The following is a 21,887-nucleotide window of genomic DNA, read 5'->3' on the forward strand; positions in this document are numbered from 1 at the left end:
GAGTAGCAACACTTACAAACACAGCGTACAACATTAATAACCTTTCTGCTCTGTGGTAGAGGTGTCAAAATCAATCAATTAATCGACAACTACTTTCGTAATCAATCGTTTAGAGCCATTTAGAGTAAATGCAGGACATTTTTAGAATTTAAGTTTGTTTTACTTAGTTTTAGTCATCATAAAATTAAGTTTCAGTTATTATTTTTTTTAAAAGCACTCTTTTTATTTTGTTAACATTTTTTTCCCGATTTTAGTTTGAGTTATTTATTTATTTTGTTGATTTTCATTAGCTATAATAACCTTTAATCAGGCTAAAAAAATCCATGCCACTCATGCCGTTGTAGTTCTCAGTTGTTAAACTTTTTCAGCAATTATCTTCAAATATGTATTGAAACAAATTTCTGAATTCAGACTTTCAAGCAATTTTGCATTTAAATTTGTAAAAGTATTGACAATTTATTTGTGGAAAAATTACATGAACTTAATTTGAACATCGGTTTTAGGTTTTACCCCGAGTTGAGGAGCCCCCCAATTCACTGTGTTTTTGTCTGTGTCTGCCCCCCCCCCCCCAAGCCTCCCGAGGAGATCTACTCGGCCGGCGACTCCATCGTGATTAAGTTCCGCTCGGACGACACCATCAACAAGAAAGGTTTTCACGTGCGCTACACCAGCACCAAGTTCCAGGACACGCTGCACTCGCGCAAGTGACGAGTGGGGGCCGCAAGGGGCCGCGCGGGGCAGAGGGCCACCCGGAGGGGCCCCAAAGGGAGGCTCCCGCCTACCGCTCGGAAACCTTCGGCCACCAACGCCAATCAGACGCCACAGAACAGCCGCAAGACCGCCACCAAGCGCACCTCAGCTCCCAGGGGCTCCAGCTCCCCCCGCAGACTGTGAGGAGTAAAGCCATTCTGCAGTACACCTTCTTTTGACCTTTTTACGCTTAGGATCGGGCTTTGGCGGACAGCGGCGGTGGAAGGGGGAGGAGTTTATTGACCTGACCCCCCCCCCTCCCATTCTGGTTCATTCAGATTTGTTTTGTTTTTTTCGTGTTTTGTTTTGTTTTTCTTTTTAAAGGTGCCTCCTAACATATGGCACAACAAGGAAACCAGTGGATTCTCAGGACCTGTAGGAAAAGGCGGGCATCAGCCGGATCGACCCCTGCTTTTGTCACGCCGCACCAGACCACCCTTTATCATCATCATCATCATCATCATCCTCATCCTCATCACGAAGGACTTGAGCAGAGATGTGGGCCATGTCGTGGGAGAGGAAGAAGTGTACATTGGGGGACAACAGCAGCATGATGTGTAACGGGCAACGCGACGGCCACATTCTCACTGTTAGCATTAACCAAGGAACATAAGGAAGCAGTTTTCTTATTAAAGGACTAATCAATGAAATGTGGTCCATGGTCTTCTGGTTGGTCATTACTGTACCTCCATGATGTGCAAAGTGTACGTGTGAGTGGTGTGTGTGTGTGTGTTTGATCTTTCAAAGGGAACATGTGCTTTTTTGTTTTTCCTCAGCTCAAACCAGTTAGCACTTTACAGTGAATTGTTCCAAAATCATTGAGCGTCTATGGATTTGTGTGAAATGCAATGCCAGTTCACTTATTTTTAAATGCATTTTATCTCTTATTCAAACTTGTTTTTTTTTTTTCCCAGTTGCTCCATTTTAGTTCCTCAGGCATACTTGAACATTGTGTGTGCCCTGTGACGTGGGGTAATAAAGATATGACTTATGTGTCCGTGTTTTTACACTTTTCCAGGTGGAAAAAAAAAAAGAAAGAAAAATGCCTTTTTTTCTTGCAATGAAGTATTTCTCAAGAACCAAATGAGCCTGCTTATTTATTATAGTCGTTACATAAATAATGGTAGAGGGGAACACATACTATAAGCCTATAATTGCCTTCTCATGTTTGGTCTATGTTGAATTATATACTATTGCTCAAGCCATTCTCTTCTGCGTTTAATTTTTATTTAAAAAACCTGCAGTTTTAATATATGTATGCTACACATATATATATATAGTGCATAACAATATATAGCTATATGTATGTGTACATATATACGTATATACAGTATGTACATATATATATATGCTACTTTGATATATATATCAAAGTAGAGTTTTAAACTAAAGTTAGCCTTGTAAAGTAGGTTTTTAAATAGGGTCAAAGTTTCAAAGTAGCCTTTTAAACCAGGGTTAGGGTTTTAAACTAGGAATAGGGTTTCAAAGTAGGGTTTTAAGATAGGCATAGGGTTTAAAAGAAGGACTTTAACTAGGGTTAGGGCTTTCAACAAGGGTTGGGGTTTAAAAGTTGGATTTTAAACAAGGGTTGTTTGCAAAGCAGGGTTTTAACCTACTGTTAGTGTTTCAAAGTTTGGCTCATGCCTGGAAATGTCGTACATTACAATTTAATGTTGACTCTGAGCCACCTGAATTATAAATGATAAAGTCTCACTTATCCTGGCTTCATCTACTGATGATGTGGCCATCCAGCCTTGTTATTTCTTGACTTTGTTACATAACACACCACCATAAAAATGAACATTTTTAATTGAAAAAAAAAAAAAAATACACATGCACATGCTCCTCCCTCATCATATTTCACCTGATGTGTGCCTGCAGTCAGGCTGTTGCTGCAAGTGAGCCACGTGAATGACATAAGTGCGAAGAGAAAGGTCAGGAAAGGTCACACGCGAAATGTGTGTGGAAAACTGGAAACGTGACAGCAGCATACTACGACATTTAGACTACACTTTTGAACCTTTTTTTTGGGGGGGGGACTGAGGGGTTAATTTTAATCCAGTCACCGAAGTTACCACAACATGTTGCTAGAAGTCACATTCAATTCCGAGTAAACACAACGATGACAGCAGGTCACAGAAGACACGCCAGGCCCATGTCTCATGACTTGGACATTTGAAGACATCTCACAGAGGCCAATATGTGCATTTACAATCCGTTTAGAGCATAAAACCTTCAAAAGACTTATCGATTCATAAATATGATGAACATTTCATTAAAAAAAAAAAAAGGTAACATTCAAACCACATTCAGAGTACATACATAACATTCAATGTAATTACATGTAATAATGGATGCATTGATTTTAAATTAAAATGTACATTAAAAATGAAATTTATGGTGCAAAGAGCTGCAGTGGTGGGTGCTTCTTTAATGACATTAACGATGCAATTAATTGCAGTGGCACGCTGCCATTTGAATTCAATTAAATGCATGGTGCAATGAGCTTCAGTGGTAATGGGAATGCTCCAATTACATTAACTTTGATTAACATTTTAATTGAATGACATTTCATTTAATGTACAGCAATGAACTGCAGTGGTAGGTTACGGTTCCAATTAAATAAAAAAAAAAATCTTGCAAAGTGAGCAATCCAAACCATGCTATCTTGAAATAACAGCTCCATTAATAATGAGGAGAATCTTTTGTCGCCATGGCAACCCTAGATGTGTCTCAATTCCATTGCCGAAAGAGAACATAAACAAGTCTAACCGTCTAAATGTTTTTAACCTGGATTTGCACCAATGGTTTCTTCTTAAAGTTTGGTAGAAATTGGTTAGCTGTTTACCTGAAAAAAAAAAATGTACAGCTTTACTTAAATATGACATCTTTAACATTCACTGTGAGTGCAAACTAGAGTTCCTATGAGTAGAGGTCCTCTCTTTCAGTGGTTTCCAAACTTTAGTCACAAAGTACCACCAAAAAAGAAATTTGAATTAGCCATCGAAATACCGCCCTCATAAAATATAGTAGTGTAGTAGGCCTAAGTGTTTATCAAAAACAAGGCAGAGCTTTTATTCCTAAAAAGTATATTTAACATCATTATAAGCCACTGTAAAATGATGCATTTGGAAAACAAAAATTGCCTTAAATAATCACAGAAAATAACTTAAATGAGTCTTTAAAATGTATGGCACAAAAAAGGTTCAATAATAATGTACCTGAATGAACAAACAACTGTAAATACTATAACTCATAACAACTCCATCTGTACTTGGGTAGTGCTTCTTCTGCCCTACGACATCACTTTTACGGACAGCCAGGCCGCCGGCAGGCCCGCGCGGCCCCCCGCCCACCACACGGCCCCCCCCGCTGCCGCCAGCGCCAGCACGGCAGCGGCGGCCTTCAGCACGCCGCCGGGCGTCCTGCTGAAGTCGGCGGGCGCCGCGCAGGCCAGCGTGGCGACAGTCACGGTCAGGGTGAACAAAATGGAGACGGTGGTGTTAATGGCCACGATCTGGCCGAACTTGGCGAAAGGCACGATGACACAGAAGAAGAGGGGGAGCGTGGAGATCACCGTGGTAACGGCACTGGACACTATGGCAACACCCACATGGTCGACTGCCTCCACGCTGCGTCTCTGCCTCCGAGCCGCGGCCTCCTGCCAACAAAAGGCTACATGAATGCCACATGGTTTATTTGGGCCTCCTTTCATGTCTAACTAGCCTCCTTCAAAGGCACTGCACAAACTTGTAGCCATTATTGTCCCATGCCTGGGGAACTTGGTGGGTTTGAGAAGCTGCCTTTAGCTAGATAGGTATGGATGGCTGATAGCTAATTAGGAACTGCATGCAGGAACACGGGCAAATGGGTGGATGGATGACAGCTCAAGACAGTAGGAACTTAGGAAAGATGGGCGGATGGATGGATTCCGGCTAGAAAGGTATGACGATAAATAAGAAAGACGGGTGGTGGATGAATGGTATTAGATATATAGTAGAATGGGTGGATAAATGATAGATACATAGGAATGTAGATATAAGGGGAAATTAATGCATTTTAGCTAGATGGGTATGTAGGTAAATAAAGATAGGTGATGGTAACAAGGAACATTGATTTTAGCTCGACGGAGAACAGCAGGGTATGTAACAGAAAGACAGGTGGTGAATGGATGGTATTATATATATATATATATATATATACAGTAGGAGCATTGATTGATTAAAGTTAGATAGGTCTGTTGGTAAATTCGACAATGGGTGGATGAATGATAGATACAAAGGTGGGGAAAATGGATGAATTTAAAAGAGACGGGTATGCAGGTAAATCGGAATAGGGGGATGGTAACTAGATAGGAATGTAGGAACACAAGGAAAATAGATTTGAGCTAAACGGCTATTTAGCTACATAGGAAAGATGGGTGATGATGATGCTAGATGGGCATGTATGCGGGTACGCTACGCAGGTCCAAAGAATATGCGAATGATCAATAGATACATAGATAAGTACTGCGGGCACCGTAGGCACATGGGAATAGTAGACGACGGCTAGATGGGTATAACGCGAAAACGATCCGTGCTTACGCAGCCGGGTCCTGCGGCCGGAGGTGGCGTCTCCCCGGCCAGCATGTATCCTTCCACCAGGTGCAGACAGTAATCCACTGAAGAGCCCACCAGGATGGACAGAGAAATAGCCTCCACCGCTCCCAACTCCCAGCCCAACCAGTACATGACCGCGCCCACCACGCAGATCACTCCTGATAAAAGACCACAGCGGCTCCATTCAGACCTAAACGGGCCTGGGGAGCTCCGACGGCTTGAAAGGTTCATGACCGTACCCAGGATGGTGATGACGACTGGAAGCAGTAGGAAAAGATGAGCGGTGAAAACGGAGACGGCGGCCACGCAGATAACCAGCGACAGCAGCAGACTCCACAGGGCGCTCTCGACACCTACAAGGCACTGGGTTCAGTTGCCTCACACGCGCACGCACGCGCACACACCTACAAGCCGCCAGTGCGTGCCTGTGATCCGTACCTATGATCTCCATGAAGATCTGCTTCCAGTGCTCACAGGTCTGGAAGCCTCGCCTCAAGGCCGAAGACTGCGGGAGAGCCGAGAGTTGGCCCTGGATGAAGGTCTCCCAGCGGAGGAAGTCGGAGTAGGTCTGGAAGGACGATTTGCCCCGGTACGTGGTCTGGAACCGGACCGCGCGGGAATGAAGGGCCACGGGAGGAAGCCCCGAAGGCCGAGCGGCGAGAAGGCGACTGACTCACGGACTCAAAGGCCATAGCGATCCATCGAACCTTCCCGCCGTGCGTTCCCACCGCTCCGTGGGAGAGCTGGCCCGGGAGCAGGTTGGGCTCGGGCAGAGCGTGACATTCGGGATGCAGCAGAGGCAGAACGGAGGACAGCTTAGTACCTCGTTACAAAAACACAACAACATGCGTGAAGGATCGACGACGGAGGCTTTGGCTTTTTGTGACAGCTACTCCGGGAGAAGGGACACTCGAAACGCCAGCCTAACGATGAACGCTTCTAATCGCGTGAGCGTGTGTCAATGTGTATTTGTGTGACATTAACATGAAAATGAACATTTTAAAAATTAGCCAAATTGGACATAAGTGCTTTTCGCAGGACAGCGACGATATGTGTATGCACGTGTGTGTGTGTGTGTTTATGACTGTAGTGGTGTAACGCTATCCAAACATTACAATACGATATCACGATATGAACCTCATGATACGGTAATTATTACGATAATGTGGGGAGGTTGGTGATATAAAAAAAATCTCACGATATTGTATAGAAATTTAGGATATTATAAATAAAAAAAAAAAGACGAAGCTCTGAAGATTGAAAAACAAAACACTGTGTTTTTGGACATAATAGTCTTCTTTCATTGTCGGCGCAAAGTATCATCGCGGTCCATGTAGTTCACAATGCTGTGTTCAGTTGAACCGGGCAAAAAGTCATGTTTTCGGACAGAGATATTTTGCTTTTGATATCGTGACATGACAACGACGAAAATTGTGGCAATTTTAATATCGCGATATCGCAATATCGCTGTTATCGTTTCATCACTAATGCATTGTACGTATGCATGTAGTTTATGTATGTATGTCTGTATTACTGCTGCAACTAACTTATTAATCCGTCAGTTATTTTGGCGAATAATCGATGAATCAGACATCTGTTTATTAAAAAACAGAACATTACTTCCAAATGACAGCGTAGAAAAAGTGAAAACGAATATAATTATTATTAGCATTAAATGATTCAATGACTGGTTTGGTTCGTAAACTGTCAGAGAAAAAGTTGCTCATTGTTTTCCAAAGCAAGAGCAAACGTTTGCAAGCTCAGACGGGATCGGGCCTTTTCTTAAATGTTAGGCAAGCCCCCTCTCTGTCCATTTTTAAAACTCGTTTGAAGACACATTTTTATTCTTTGTTTTCTGGTGTCTATATTGTAGATAAGTATCATTAATTTGTGTTTTAATTTATTGCTTTCACTGTCTTTGTAGTGCCATTTTGTAGGTAAAGTGCTTTGTCACAACTGCAGCTGTTATGAAGTGCGCTATATAAATAAAGTTGCATTGTATTGTATAGTATATTATTGTAAAGAAAGTTTGGGGTTTGACTTCCCTCTTTAAGATAACGATCAGGCGGCGGCGACGACTCGGCCTATTTTGCCACCAAAAAAGCTTTGTCAGCGAGTCACGCAAGGGATTTCTTGTTGGCATGTTACCTGAAGGCAGGCACTGTGCTCCTCCGGGCTTCACCAGTTGTTTATTTGCACTAACGGCTTTGCAAATTTTGCACAGGTTTCCCATTTCCTGGAAAATGTCAAAGTCAGGATCCAAAACGACGTTGCCCTGTTGGGGGGAAATAAAGACAAGCTTCACTTCACCGAATTCTGTTTGCCGCCATGTGCAATTAGGACGCGGGAGCCTCACGATGTCTCCAATCACGTGATTGTCCCGGCGCTCCGTCCGATTAACTCCCAAGATGCCGAAGACCACGAAGACCATGGCGCCCGTGTCGACCAGAGGACGCACGGCTGGCCGGCCGCAGGCGCCACCTGTGCACGGGTTGAAGCCAAACATCTTGGGTGATTTCACCGGCGCCGCAGAGGCGGAATCTTGAAGGACAGCACACGAGACATCGGCATGTGGACAACATACGGCGTGTCAATGGCGCCTCATTCTCACCTCTGGGAAGAGGGGCGTAAAAGGTTCCCCGCGTGGGTCCATCAGGCGCGCCGCTGACGCCACAGCCAGGCGGGCTTACGCACACTCGAGTCGAATGAGGTCTCAGTTTGTGCTGGGCAAAATGCAGTTTCCTATCAATTGAAAAGTAAAAAAAAAAAAAAAAAAAAAAAACAGTTCTGAAATGTGCCATGCAAATGTAATGTACTCAAAAGTTAAATACAACTGAACTGTACTCGGGCACGTTTGTTTTTAAACCAATTCCCTCCAAAAAGTGTCATCTTCCACACCACTTATCCTGTACCGGGTCACGGGGAGGTGCTTAGCCTATCCCGGCTGACAATGGGCGAAAGGCGGACTACACCCTGAACTGGTCGCCAGCCGGTCGCAGGGCACACACACAGTCACTGAGCGGGAACCGATCCCACGCTGCCCGCACACAACACATCAGTGACCCCTCCGAAAAGTTTTTTTTTTTAAAAAAACGTTAGATGCCCGTTTTGTGTGTTTTACCTGCTGCGCTGCTGCGCTGCTGCGGCCACGTAAAAGGAAAACTCGGGCATCCAGCTATGGCGGCGGTCACACGATCCAGACGTGATCATCCAGCTGGGGGATGGGTAGTAGTCGTGGGATACACACACCGTCATTCTTCTAGTGTAGTTGCGCCACGGATGACTATAGGCCTGCCCATGTACAAGTTATAAGAAGACATCTTTGGTATGAAGAAACATTCAGTGCAAATTGATTCATAGGTTGTGAAGGAGCAAGATTTTAACACTCGACTTCTGACTTGCTTGACCCAAACGCTGATTTGATTTAGTGCATGTGTGCCGACCTGAAATGAAGACACCTGCTCGTGCTCCGTGCCGCACAGCGTCCATGGGGAAGGAGTGCTGGCGTTAAGGGAGAAGCGGTAAACGCTGGTCGAGCTTCTCAGATCCAACTTTGATATAAACACTGTGAGTAGGAAGCCTACAAAAATGAAAAGAGCGCTATGCTATGCATCAACAAGGACTTCTTGACTCTATCTGTGGGGTGGTTAGTAGGGATGCTCGATTATGAAAAAAATATTCAGTGCGTAGACTTTTTATATCCACTTTCTTAACTTGCTACAAACCATAATTTGATAAAAAAAAAAAAATCATCTTGTCACACTATTTATTGTGTAAGGATTATTTTTGTATCTTTTGTCGAGACAATAAATTTGATGAAGAAAAAAATAATATTCACTTCAAATACTAATCTCCCTCATTCTCCGCCCGTTTACCTGTTAGGTTGCTTGCGTTTTCTTCTGCTATGTTCAGAGGCGCCGTTGAGGTGGCCGCTGTGCTGTGGGCGGACGGGGAGTGAGTGTACAAAGAGTGCGGCTTCTCCATGAACACACCTAAAGACAACACGTCATGCTTTTTTTAAAAAAAAATTTTGTCAAAGAAATGTTTTGTTTGAAATTTCCGCGTAGCTATCACCTGACGCAGCCTTACCTGAGCACATGGGGCAGGCGATACCTTGACCGCTGAGGTTGCTCCTGAGAGCCAGAAGAGTCTGGAGGTTCGTGTCCTGGCGGAAGAGCACGGGGGCGTGGGAGGCTGGCCTCAGCAGACAGCAACAGCCCGCAGATACGAGCAAAAGCACAAGGAAGACGCCTGGGTGACAGTCGGAGTGAACAATATGGAGACGGTTTGGACAGTTGGACTTGAGGAAGCGTTTCATCCTCCTCAAAATAAGCAGTAGACATTTTTCATGATGACATCACATTGACGCAACGTGTCATTTCGCTTCATTTGTACTTAAACTCCGCTTATCCTACTCAATCTGCATGTCTACACTAACAGCCCTGAAGGTTCTTGTCCTTTATTGGGGGGGGGGGGGCGATTTGTCTGTGCTAATTAGAAGTAACTCAAAGAGGAAATTGATTTAAGGGATAAGAAGTTCTTCTTTGAGGCTACCGAGGTTGACTTTGGGCAAAAGGCGGGGTACGCTGGTTGCCAGTCGATCAAAGAACAGTGCGCAAAACACAATTGGTCTGCTCCAGGGGCTGTTAAAAGTAATAGCCTAAAAAAAAAACAACAACAAAAAAAACGGCAGATTTTGTCAGAGTTTAAAATATATCACAACAATCAGCCGATTAAATCAAACAACTGATTAATATGTCAGGTCCTGATATTAATATATTGTATTTATATATTTTCAAATATGTATTTTGCGTAAAATCGTTCTATTCTTGATATATGCTCATTAACTTTGTTGTTCTATGCACCATGCCGCTGTAACAAATACCCATACATTCATGTTCTATAGCACTTTTACTTTTTGTCCAAAACATAGGAAAACATGATTCTTAAAAGTGGAAATCAACCCAAACGGCCATTTTGTCACTTCTGTCGACTGAAAATGACATCACAACTGCTCAGGGCTCAGGTAACCACCAATCACGGCTCACCTTCAGAAAAGAGGGTCAGCCATGATTGGTCGTCACCCTGAGCAGTTGTGATGTCATTTTCAGTCGACAGAAGTGACAAAATGGCCGCCCCCTAAACTGGCTAAAAACGGGTGTATTAACTCTTATTCCACAAGCGCAATATTTATCAGAATGCCTTGTTTCAACTCGTGGGCCTGCATAGAACATATTCTTGAAAAAAGTATTTTTGGGTTGACTTGAATAAATTAACATTTTATATGTTCAACAATTAAACAGGTGAGGTAAGACAACCTTGGTCAAACATTTATAGCTTGGAAGCATGTGGATAAATGTTTTCACAACAAATAAATGAGTACCGTGCTTTTGGAAATTTCCAGCCCAATTCACTCCGCGATTGCCTTACCTAGAATAGTTTTCCTGCTGTCCACAACTGGCTGCACCACAAAATGCTTGAGGGCCCACTGAAGCTTTGTGCTGACCACACCTTGGTGCTGGTGCCCTGCAGGGTTCAGTGGCGTCTCCACTGACAGGAAAAGAACGCCCGCGTCCCCATCTGCCTCGAGGGGATCTGGCCCGACACACAGACGGCAAGGGGAATTGGGGACGTGTGCAACCGGCGGCTTTTTACAAGCCCGTTCCGGATAATGATTTCACCTGGCTCCATCTCCACTGACAGCAGGGCCACGTCGTCATCCTCGTCCGACAGAGGGCCGTGGCTCGATGGCAAGCCCCCAAACGATTTGCAGCTTGTGAGGGAAGAGGCAGTTTAGGGAGAAAAGCAGCTGAGGGGATTACATCTTGGGCTTGGTGTTGAACAGCATGCACAAACACATTTTTTTTTTTTTTTTTTTTTTTTTACAATTACCATGAGACACAGAAACGAACAAACAAATATGTGAATGTGACTGTGTTGGGGGTATATGATATGATGTATAATAGTGGGAATAACAATAATGACGATAGTAATAATAACACAGTGGTGCCTCAACTGAGTGTTTCAAGATACCGTATGAGCCGTCGCTCAGCGAATATTTTGCCTGGTGTTGCGAGTGCTAGCTACGGTGGCAGAAAAACTTCACAACCAGCGTGCTTGCTTCAACCTGTCAATTGCCAATTCCAGTTTAGGATTATTTTTTAAAACAAAAGTAAAACGAGAATTACATGTGTTTTTAACCAAACCAAATGAAAGTCTGCTAGCTTAATGCTTACACGCAATTAAAAACGCCATAGACATAAACAAAACTAGCATCAATGTCATGCTAATTAGAAACCTTTAAATGACAGACAGAACACCCAACAGTACTCAAAGGCATATATTCTTTATCCTTTGTGAAAAATAACTAACATTATTGCAGTTTAGTTGCAGAGGTGGTAATCCAGGTCCAGAAAGTAAAAGCCCTGCCGCAGTTTGGCTTTAGCCACAGGTGCTTCTACTCAACCGGCAGGTAAACAAGCTCAGTTGATTAGAAGCACCTGTGGCTAAAGCCAAACTGTGGCAGGGCTTTTACTTTCTGGACCTGGATTACCCACCTCTGCTTAGTTGCGATGGTCTTCTTACGTGGTTCATCAAATCTATATGTTGTGTAATATGTCTGTATGTACTGTACCGCCTCCTGGTGGCCAAGGTGCACACACCAGAACGAGTAGCACAATTCCCATTTAATTATCATGATGCACAAGCTTTTCACATTTTAAAACTCTACGTAATTATGTCATTATCGTATGTTTTTATAACGCTAAATACTGTAGACTGCTAGTTTCCTTATTAAAAAAAACACATTGCAAATGTTGTTGTCGTTGTGTTTTGAGGTTCTGGACTGGAAAAATGTCACTTCCATTTATTTCATAAACGAAAGATGTTTTGTGTTACAAGCACGGTCGTGAAACAAATACAATCGCTAGTCAAATCACCACTGTATACTATCAGTGGTAATGATAATAAAAATAATTTCCGGAAAAGAAAAGAAATGAACGAATAGCAAGTCTCATGTCCCCACGCATACGTCTAAATACGCAAGTGACGACGCATTGGTGTTTTGCAGCAACACAATTCACTCACCAGCGGGACCCGCCGCGCTCGTGCGGCTCCACGCGCTGCGCCCAGATACACAAGGCGGCCGGCATCAGCACGCAAACCCAAAGCCAGCAGCAGCTGACGATGAGGGCCATGAAGAGGCCAAAGTCGTGCACAGCTGGGATCTGTGTAAAGAACCTTGAAACGTCCACTTTGCGAGGAAATGACTGCTGAGCGAGGCACTTTCTATTCATGCATGAAACAAGGACAGAAAATTGGACGGTTGCGCTATGATTACCTTGGAGAAGGCGTTGGCGGCGTAGGCGGCCGCCGTGGTGAAGGAGGTGAGGAAAGTGGCTCGGCCGGCTGTCTTGATGGTGTGGACCATACGCTGCTGCGGATGGCCGAGGTGGGCCGCCTGTCTGAAGGTGTTGATGAACACAAATACATCATCCACCCCTGAGCGAAGAAGCACAGAAAATGGTAGGCTATCATTTTCCACAGCCAGTCGAAAATTGCACACATTTCCCCTACCGATTCCGATAATGACAAAGGCTGCCACTCCGTTGAGAATCCCCAGGTAGCGCACGCCGAACACGACGTGATACAAGAAAAGAGCCATCAGGCAACTCAGACCGATGCTGGCCAACCCGAAGAATGTCAGAAAGGCTACACGGAGGAGAGGATGACAAACAATCACACATCAGGATGACATTCAGACATACAATCGCAAACTGGCTGGGCGATATGGACTATTATTTCTCTTACAAAAATCAGACGTCCGATTTTAATTCAATTTTCTCCTTTGCCTATAGAAATAGCAATTCATATTATTAAAATCTTTTTTTTTCTCCCATTCTAAAATTGGCTTTATATCTCCTGAATCCAAACAAGCTTTGATTTTTTTTTTTCCCCCACAGTATCAATTTCCACATAAATAATGGAAATATGTTTACAGCGAATGTGAAAGTAAATGCTTTCCGTTGGAGAAATCAACTTTTTGTCAAAACATGATCCTTAATAAATGAACATGTTAACATGTTAAATGTTCATTGTGTGGGTAAACACGATTCTTCATAAATGAACATTTTAAATGTTCAACAACTGAACCTAATAAAATGAGCCATCAAACTGCAAGGCCCGTCCGGCTGCTGGTCTGTCATTTGAAAGTAAACCACCCTCCACAACCGCACACTGCAAACGATTCGACGATTGATGTTTAACATCAACTGAAAAGTGTCAATTGGAGTAAAAGTTCCCATTTCTTGAGCGAGGTAATAGCCTTAAAATCCTTCCTGAGGATTTTTTTTTTTTTATGTATGTGGCTACCTCTTGGCCAGGAAAAGCTTGAAAAAGTTTTTAATCTCAATGGGTTTGCTCCTGGTAAAGTGAAAAAAAAAATCAAGAGTTTTACCGGAATTGATGAGAACAACTGTCAAAACTTCCCACGTGTCACTCTCCGCTTCGTCTCTACCGTATCCTTGTGGGATGACACTGACAGCAGTGCTACTAGAACTGGTAAAGGAGTCTGGCTCTTGCTTATGTCAGTTACGCAAATTCGGTGTCACTGTGAAAAAGTTTGAAACCTTTGGCAGTTTTGAGGAAAACAGTTGGATAACGCCGCTTATTTTCCTCACAATGCGCCAACAAGTTTGTTTTGCTAAATTGCTAGCCCCTTCCTGATTCAAGTCTGCACGTGCGCAATACGATGGAATAATCCATTGCATGAGAAGGGAGGAGGGAGCACTTAAAACCATCACGATAGATTAAGCATTTTGATTTGTTTTTAAGTGTGTCAATTAAAACCACAGAAAGTCATATTTGCTTTAAATTAACGAAAAAGTTATTGATTATTTGAGTGCATTCGGGGATCTCTGGAAATCGCTTAGTAGTACTGTATTTGCTTGAATGTACTTTGTAAGTCTGCCCCTGGTAGCAATAACACTTTGTCCAGGTCTGTCAGTCTCTTTTCTCATGTTGAGTTGTATAGGTGAGGGAAGGTTATAAAATGTTCAGCCTGATTCACCCTAATTGACTGCCTCCTTTTTAGTCATATATGAAAATGAGTCCACGCTTGTTGTCTATTTCTTAGCTGAAATTTATTTCGCTAGTTTTTTGTTTTTTTTTAAACTCATTCACTGCCAGACATTTTCTTTTACCTTAATGCTTGAAAAAAATTGAAAATAAATAAATTCCTGGGATTAAATTGCTGGACCGTGAAGTAAATTAAATTCGACAATGGCAGTGACTGAGTTAAATAGTCACCAAAGAGGTTGGAAAAGTCACCAAATACATCAAAAAAGTCATTAAAGGGAGAAATAAACCCAAACGCATTTTTTGCAAGAATGTTTCCAGGACATTGTGCTTTTATAAACGAGCTCCTCTTTGCTTGCAGCTCAATTAGTGGAAGCGGTGTACAGCGGAGGCACACTTGGAACAACGAACGCTGCTTGACAAGTAACTCTAAATTAATAGCTCAAATCAATGAATCGCCTAGCCGTACCGCAAACTGTTTGATTTATCAGTGTGACTATGAATGATACCAGAGAAAGAGGTCAGGACGTAGACCAGCCCAGTAATGCAGGCTCCACTGATGACTGCCAGCATCATATCATTCCTGAACGTGTGCCTCACTTCATGGTCGAACAGCTCCGTTCCCCCGTAGAGGACCTTCACCTGGCTGACAGCAGCAAGGCAGCGTGAGAGGAAGGACTACCGGTACTTAAGTAGCGTGACGATCATCCCAGTGATAAAACTTGGCCTGACCTGGTGGACTGCTTGGCCAGGATTTCCGCATACTGCACCACGAAGTTCTTGAAGTGGCTCCTCTGCTCGTCGGCTCGGTCCTGCACGGAGTAGTAGGACGGGAGAGGGGCGCCGAAGTGGATTTCGCTTCGCAGGAGGGAGGAGGAAAGACGCTCGGGAGAGAGACTCTCATCCACGTACCAGTAGAACTGAGGGTGGGTGATGGCCAGACTCAATGAACCTTGCAGGGAAAAGTAAGATAGACTCGGCACTTCTGGCTTTGGTTTGGGGCAGTCAGTTTTCCACTTCATATAGTACGGCGGGAAACAACAACAACAACAACAACAACAAAAACATGCTATATTAAATGAAGGATGGAAAACAAGGCTGTAGCTATCAAATATTTGTTATACATTCTAATAATAATAATAATGATAATAATAATAATATTTCATCCGTTTTATGTAGAACTTTTCTGGACACTCGTGGCTTAAATCTAAAGCTAAATCCATCAGTTCATCCTTATTATATCTTTGCTACTGTAACACTGAAAATTTCCCCACTGTGGGATCAATCTTATCTTATCTTATTTTTTTTGCATGCTTCTGTACTTAAAGGGGGAAATAACCCAAACATATTTTTTTCAAGAATATGTTCCCAGCAGGCCCACTAGTTGAAACACGGCATTCGGATTAATATAACGTTTGTGGAATAAGAGTTAATCCACCTGTTTTTAGCCATCCCTGGGGGCGGCCATTTTGTCACTTCTGTCGACTGAAAATGACATCACAACTACCCAGGGCTCAGGGAACAACCAATCAAAGCTCAGCTTCAGAAAACAGGTGAGCTGTGATTGGTCGCTACCTGAGCCCCGAGACACTGTGATGTCATTTTCAGTCGACAGAAGTGATAAAATGGCCGCTCCCAGAGATGGCTAAAAACAGGTGGATTGCACAAAAGCAATATTTATCAGAATGCCTTGTTTCAACTAGTGGGCTTGCATAGAAAGTATTCTTGCAAAAAATTTGTTGTTTTGGGTTGATTTCCGCTTTAAGCATTCCTCTCTGGTATTGTTAAACAATCACATGTAAATTGCCTGTAATTCATATCTCTGTTCTAAGCGTCAAGGGACCAGAAAATCCATTATACGAATCGCTTATCCTAAATTGTTTCATTTATTATCATATATATTTTTTTAAATAGTTGGTTGATGAAACGGTTATCAGATTTTTTGTGTGCCAAATATCAGAACTGGCATCGGCCTCAAAAAAATCCATTTTGGCCAGGCTCAATTATTTTGTTGAGTTTAAAAGCGGCCTTAGGGTGGTGTTAAATCCTACCGCGTGCTCACCTTGTATGTCCGCCAGATCTGGCCCCATGCCATCGTAGTAGACCTTCCCTCCTCGCTCGCTGGGGTAGAGGTACGACAGGAGCGAGCTGGGTGGGGAGCAGTATGACGGCCCCAGCGGGAGGTCCCTCAGCACCTCCATGGGCTTCCAGCAGAACTGAGGGAAGTGCGGATGCTGCATGAGGAGACGCTCCACCTTGTGGATGGTGCGCAGGCGCTCGGGGGTGAAGATATTGCGGTCGCCCTCGCCCTGGGCCACAAACACCAGCTCGATCCTCCACAGGGCCTGACTCTGGAGGTAGTAATCGGGAGCCATGCGCCGTCTCCGGCGGGATGACCCTCGACCGCCTGTCGGTGTCTCTGGGGCGTCGTCGAGTGTCCCGTTGTTGACCAGCTCCCCCGCCAGTAGCTCCCGCAGGGCCTCGGACTCGCCGCTATCCGAGTCCCTCCTCCGTCTGTCCCAAGAGCCGAGCTGGGTCTTCACCGCTATGGCGAGGGCGTCGAAACGCTCCGCGGAGAAGTGACTGTGAACTTCGAAGGCACTGTAGGAGAGGTCGATGTCCAGAGGCGGGCAGTAGAGGAGCATGAAGGCAAACAAGATGCAAGGCAGGAGGACAAACGCCCCCAGGACCACCCCGCTGGCCCAGGGCCGCGTGTAGACCCAGGCCACAGGCCTCCATGGCCCCCATACCACCCCGTGCCTCAAACCTCCAACCGGCGCCACCTCCAGCTGCTCTTCCTCCTCCCCTGCCCGGGTTGTGGGAAACAACAGCTCCTCATCATCCACGTCCATCGTTGGTGTCTGGCAGTGACAAATAAAGTCAAGTAAGAAGTCAAAAGCACTTGCACACAAAAAGTCAGGGATATTGGGCACGTAAAGTGAAAATAAAAATGTTTCATAAATCACAGATGAGCGATGTGAACAAACTTGCCAAATACGAATGACTAAAAAAAAACAACACATCACTTATATAAAGTGTCGGCTCAAAGTAATGACGAATCAAGCCGCTGTCTCTGTTCTCAAATGCTGTGGGCGTGTCCGCTGAAGGTGTGAAACCACACCCTGCTACTGCTACTTTGTCTAGCAACTCCCTTATGCCTACACATACCGACAATGTTTGAGCCAGAAAAATATATCGTCGCTGTCATGTGAAAAATACTTATCTCCATTTTTTTTCGTTTTCTTATTTTTACATGAATCATGTTTCCGCGTTACAGACATCGCATTAAAGTGAAAATTTAAAAGGTTTCCAAAATTGGAGATCAGTGTTTTTCACAGGACAGCGACGATATGCGCGTAAGGCAGGGGTGTGCAAACTTTTTCATTTCAGGGCCACATACAGACATTTAGAAGGTTTAAGCGCTGCTTTGAAATTATTTGAATTTAATTTATGAAACACAATGAAATCAATCCATCAATTATATATTGTTTCCTGTTTATATTCTCTAGTTAGTTCTCTGTCTGAAACCTCGCAATAGCACGCTAACACTGCTCCTCAATTGTTGTCCTCAAGTGTCATCTTGGTCTCATGATCTCAAAAAAACTTGCACGGCATTATCAAGAGGACTGTTTAATTAAACAATTCGAATTGAACCAGAAAACGTACTGTTCCATTCATGGATCTAAATAATTGGTAATTGTTACCACCGCGTTGTGTTTCTCCATGCTCTTGCTTTAGCATGCTAATCACACAGCCTGATTTAATTCTCCTCCTCTCTGACGGCTCGTACAAAACATTATCACCTGCAGGGAGAGTCTGAGCAGCGCGCTGGCAAATTCAATCATATCACTAGTCTCATTATTGACTCGAGTGAGTGGAATGTTACAGGGAAATGTGCAGGCTCATGACTATTACAGTGACGGCTGCCATCTTTGTGTATTTCGTATTCTAAGTGGCAACAAGACCGGCGAGCACTTATTGATCTGTTTTCTGCTCATGTGAAATAAGTTTTTTTTTCAATTAGATTAGCAGTCTTCTAGTTCTCCTGGATAGTGGAAAGTTAAAGGGCCACTGCATTTGCTTTTGCGCCCGATCATCAAACCTTTATTATGAACACTTAGGCCTACAACCCTGCTGTATTTTAATATTGGTCATGACGGTGGTACTTGGGAGGGTTGATTGTTTTGATGTGACACTTGGTGGCAAACGTTTGCGAACCACTGATTCATACGATACAATAACGTTACACGTTGCCGTAAACAACACGATCCTGAGCCATACGTAGTTAGCCTAATAGTAAGCTAAAAACGACATGGCTCACTGAAATATGCGAATGCCCTTGCTAAATTTGCTTTGTTTTTTTTTTCTTGTTTTCCCCAAATGCTCCAATCTGACTGATGCCGCGATGCTATCAGGCTGACGTTATCTGTGTGCATTTGGGATTAGCCTAAGTGTGTTATCGTGGTGCATGATGACAAGCGTAAAGTGAAGATATGCGAGATGACAGACGATCTCACGCACACAAGCATCACTGCAGCCTCTGTGCAAAGAAATCATGTCCTCAGCTTTTGGAATGACATGACTAGCTGTTCTTCTTCTTACATTTCAATATCAAATAGCCTCAAAAGTGATAACAAGATATTACGAAGCAAAACAGTTTGAGCCTGATAGGCACACTGTGACAGTACGATAGTGCAAACAAGTACCGGTAATAGTGCCGTAGCTCCGTCGTGAAGCTGCGAACAGAGATGGGAGGCGCAGAGGTCTGCAAAGCAATGAGCGCGCTGCCTTAACTATGTTGTGTTTAGAGCCTGCCATCATTGTTCAACACTTCAATTTTTCAGAACGCATTAGCGACACAAAGTCCATTTACAAGCTGTGCAGGTGTGGGCAGAAAAACTAATTTGGGCTCTGATGCCGCCGTTTATACAAGTAATCATTATGCCTACGATTCACATTATATTAGGTATCCATCCATTTTCTATACCGCTTATCCTCATTAGTGTCGTGGACAACCTGGACTGGATGCCAGCTAATAGCAGGGCACATACTGTATAGACAAACAAGAATTCATACTCACATTAACATGCATGGACAAATTCCAGTTTCAAATCAAGGAAACCAGAGTTATTACTTATTTGTCGGAGATAGGGACGGGGCCGGCGTGCAAATATCGAAAAAAATAATAATAATAATACATATATATAAAAAATACATATATATATATAAAAATACATATATATATATATATAATACATTTATATGTATGCATATATATATATATACAACGTGTCACGCATATATATATATATATATATATTTTTTTTTTTTTAAATCAGCGTCAAAAATATTTTTGAGGATACAGTCATCTTTGATTAAAATTTACTGTTGACCAGTGTTATTAACCAATCCAAAGTGTTAAAAAAGTGGGACCTTGATAACTTTAACGGTACAATGTGTATTATCTAAAAAATATATGCTGCTTTCTGATTTAATTTAGAATAATGGTTTTGGAGATATGTTATTTAACAATATTTTTGTCATAATGATTGCTATTACTACTAGGAGTATCATTATCATGTATATTATTAATTAGCATAACATAACATACAAGTGCTTACGGATGCCCGTTAACTAGCATCAATGTTGTGGTAGTTACGTTTTAAGCCAGTGATTTGCAACTGTTGTCAGCCTGGGACCCGCATCTTCTTACAAAATTGCGACATACTGTGATAGAAGTTAAAAAATGTATTTGTTACATTTTTTGGTTTCAAAATAGCCTTCAAAAAACACATGTACAGTAACTTACATTGTTAAACACCAGTTCAAATGAGTTTGACTTTCCGCCAAAAGCATATGGGATAGCTATGACGTCCACTAGCCCAAGGCTGAGCTGCACTGTGCTTACGGAGTTAATTAGTTAATTAGTGAGCCAAATTTCCTGACGCTTACCGAATACTTGGTACGCCTCTGTACTGCAATGAAAAACTGAGAAGTTCGCGACCCACTCAAAATCAGACTGCAACCCACTTTTGGGTCCCGACACGTGAGTTGAAATCACAAATTTAAGCTATTGGTATTTAAAAACAGGCATAAATTATGCTTAATATACTGTCACCGCATCTTACTAAATTGTAAAACCCTTCATTTATTTCTAATGTCTGTTTTATATTACACCGGGTCAGTTGCACTTTGTTCAATTACTTCAATGAAATTAAATGAGTGAATGAATGAACACTGCTATCTGGCCTCAATGGGCATTGAAGGATCCAATTTTTTTTTTTACATTTTATCTAATTGTGTTTTTATTCTATGTTTTAATAAAGTGCAATAGAGTACTGCGCGGTTCTGCTATAGTACATGCTACAAAAAGTCTTGTTTTTTGTGGAGCTGGAACAGCCTAATAGCCTTTTCATTCATTCCAGTGGGGAAAGATGCTCTAATGTACATTAAAAAATGGATAAATAAATTTCACCTTACTAATTATAGGCAGAAAGTAGCTAATGTCATACTTGGACCACCTGTGCAACAGTAAAGTGAGAGCTCATGCTGAGTCTTTGACAACGCTCGTGACCTTTACCTCCCTTCACGTAAACTCGTTTGTACTCCTTTTACACATCAATTTTGTGACCACTTCCACTCAGGACAACTCATTCTCAAATACGCAGCTTTATGTTTGGTACAAGTATGAAATCTCCTTAACGTGTCACGCAAAAAGCACTTACTGTCAGTCAAGCAACACTTACATGAGGCTGATGAAAGGAGGGTCTCAGGGTCTCATGGGGGTCCATTCAGGCCTTTTGGGTTCACATGCAATGTGCGCTTTGCGCTATCATCCCCTCCCGCTGCTCCTGAAAGGCGGACGCTTATAGTCATCAAGCATACACACCAACACCAAAACTCTTGCAATAAAAATATTTGGCTTTCCCTTTGTTTTGCTTTTTTTTTTACACTGGCGTATCCCACTGCTCTCTACTCCTCGCCGCTGGTCGTCCAGGCGACAGAGTCAGTGAGACATTTCTCCCCTCCTCTCTCTCTCTCTTTCTCTCTCTCGCTCTCATGGCTTTGTTCTGAGTGGAAGGCAGGCAAGGAGTGTACCAAAGCATTTGTGCGCACACTGCCAGCAGAGAGCACACGAGAGGATGATGGGAATGAGAAAAAAACAAAAACAAACCCATGCTTGGTTTCAAACCAGATTCAAACCAGATTAGAGAGTGTGAAGATAAACTGTGTAGTGGGGGTGGCACAGGGGAGCACCCTAGAAGACACCCCCGCCCCCCCGGTATTTTAGCTCAGTTGGTACCATCCGGTCCGGTTAAGGTTGATGGGGGCGTGCTATAAAAGGGTGATCAGAATGATTGGCTATAGCAGGACACAAAGTGCAAGCAATTTAGCATAATCATGTGGAATAAGAGTTTATCAGCGAGAGGTTAATTTCATGGTGGATTTTGTGTGCGCGCGCGC

At 43.1% G+C, this 21,887-nt stretch overlaps 2 protein-coding genes across 3 annotated transcripts in view; one reads left to right on the top strand and one right to left on the bottom strand.

Moving 5' to 3' along the window:
- Nucleotides 1–1,743, top strand: part of bmp1a (bone morphogenetic protein 1a) — a 38,224-nt gene extending 36,481 nt beyond the window's left edge. The window contains exon 20 of the mRNA XM_086030240.1: nucleotides 574–1,743. Within this exon, the coding sequence (XP_085886366.1) occupies nucleotides 574–708 (135 nt within the window). The 3' untranslated portion in view covers nucleotides 709–1,743. The remainder of the gene's footprint in view (nucleotides 1–573) is intronic.
- A 798-nt stretch (nucleotides 1,744–2,541) lies between these two features.
- disp3 (dispatched RND transporter family member 3) lies at nucleotides 2,542–21,471 on the bottom strand. 2 transcript variants are annotated; one of them, XM_086031452.1, is made up of 21 exons: nucleotides 21,170–21,471; nucleotides 16,486–17,284; nucleotides 15,156–15,375; nucleotides 14,933–15,069; nucleotides 12,924–13,058; nucleotides 12,688–12,848; nucleotides 12,435–12,574; nucleotides 11,030–11,121; nucleotides 10,779–10,943; nucleotides 9,438–9,599; nucleotides 9,224–9,340; nucleotides 8,792–8,928; nucleotides 8,470–8,639; nucleotides 7,960–8,090; nucleotides 7,705–7,829; nucleotides 7,497–7,623; nucleotides 6,026–6,171; nucleotides 5,787–5,946; nucleotides 5,588–5,701; nucleotides 5,334–5,506; nucleotides 2,542–4,411 (listed from the first exon to the last, which is right to left on the bottom strand). In XM_086031452.1, the coding sequence occupies exons 1-21, from the start codon at nucleotides 21,212–21,214 to the stop codon at nucleotides 4,046–4,048; spliced, it is 3,822 nt and encodes a 1,273-aa protein (XP_085887578.1). In that variant the 5' UTR covers nucleotides 21,215–21,471; the 3' UTR covers nucleotides 2,542–4,045. The 2 variants fall into 2 exon arrangements, with proteins under 2 accessions (XP_085887578.1, XP_085887577.1); XM_086031451.1 differs by having other exon boundaries at nucleotides 7,705–7,889.
- Nucleotides 21,472–21,887: the final 416 nt, after the last annotated feature.

The sequence above is a fragment of the Filicampus tigris genome, chromosome 5 (assembly GCF_054856515.1).
Source record: "Filicampus tigris isolate MCC_2025a chromosome 5, RoL_Ftig_1.0, whole genome shotgun sequence".
Taxonomy (NCBI): Eukaryota; Metazoa; Chordata; class Actinopteri; order Syngnathiformes; family Syngnathidae; genus Filicampus; species Filicampus tigris.

What these genes read in the sequence shown, in the direction of transcription:
- disp3 (XM_086031451.1), bottom strand. Translation starts at nt 21,214, where the DNA reads ATGGACCCCCATGAGACCCTGAGACCCTCCTTTCATCAGCCTCAT. An exon ending in AGCAGGTGTCTTCATTTCAG is followed by an intron (nt 8,640 to 8,791) that starts GTCGGCACACAT and finishes GTACATGGGCAG; the next exon opens with GCCTATAGTCATCCGTGGCG. An exon ending in GATCTTCATGGAGATCATAG is followed by an intron (nt 5,702 to 5,786) that starts GTACGGATCACA and finishes AGTGCCTTGTAG; the next exon opens with GTGTCGAGAGCGCCCTGTGG.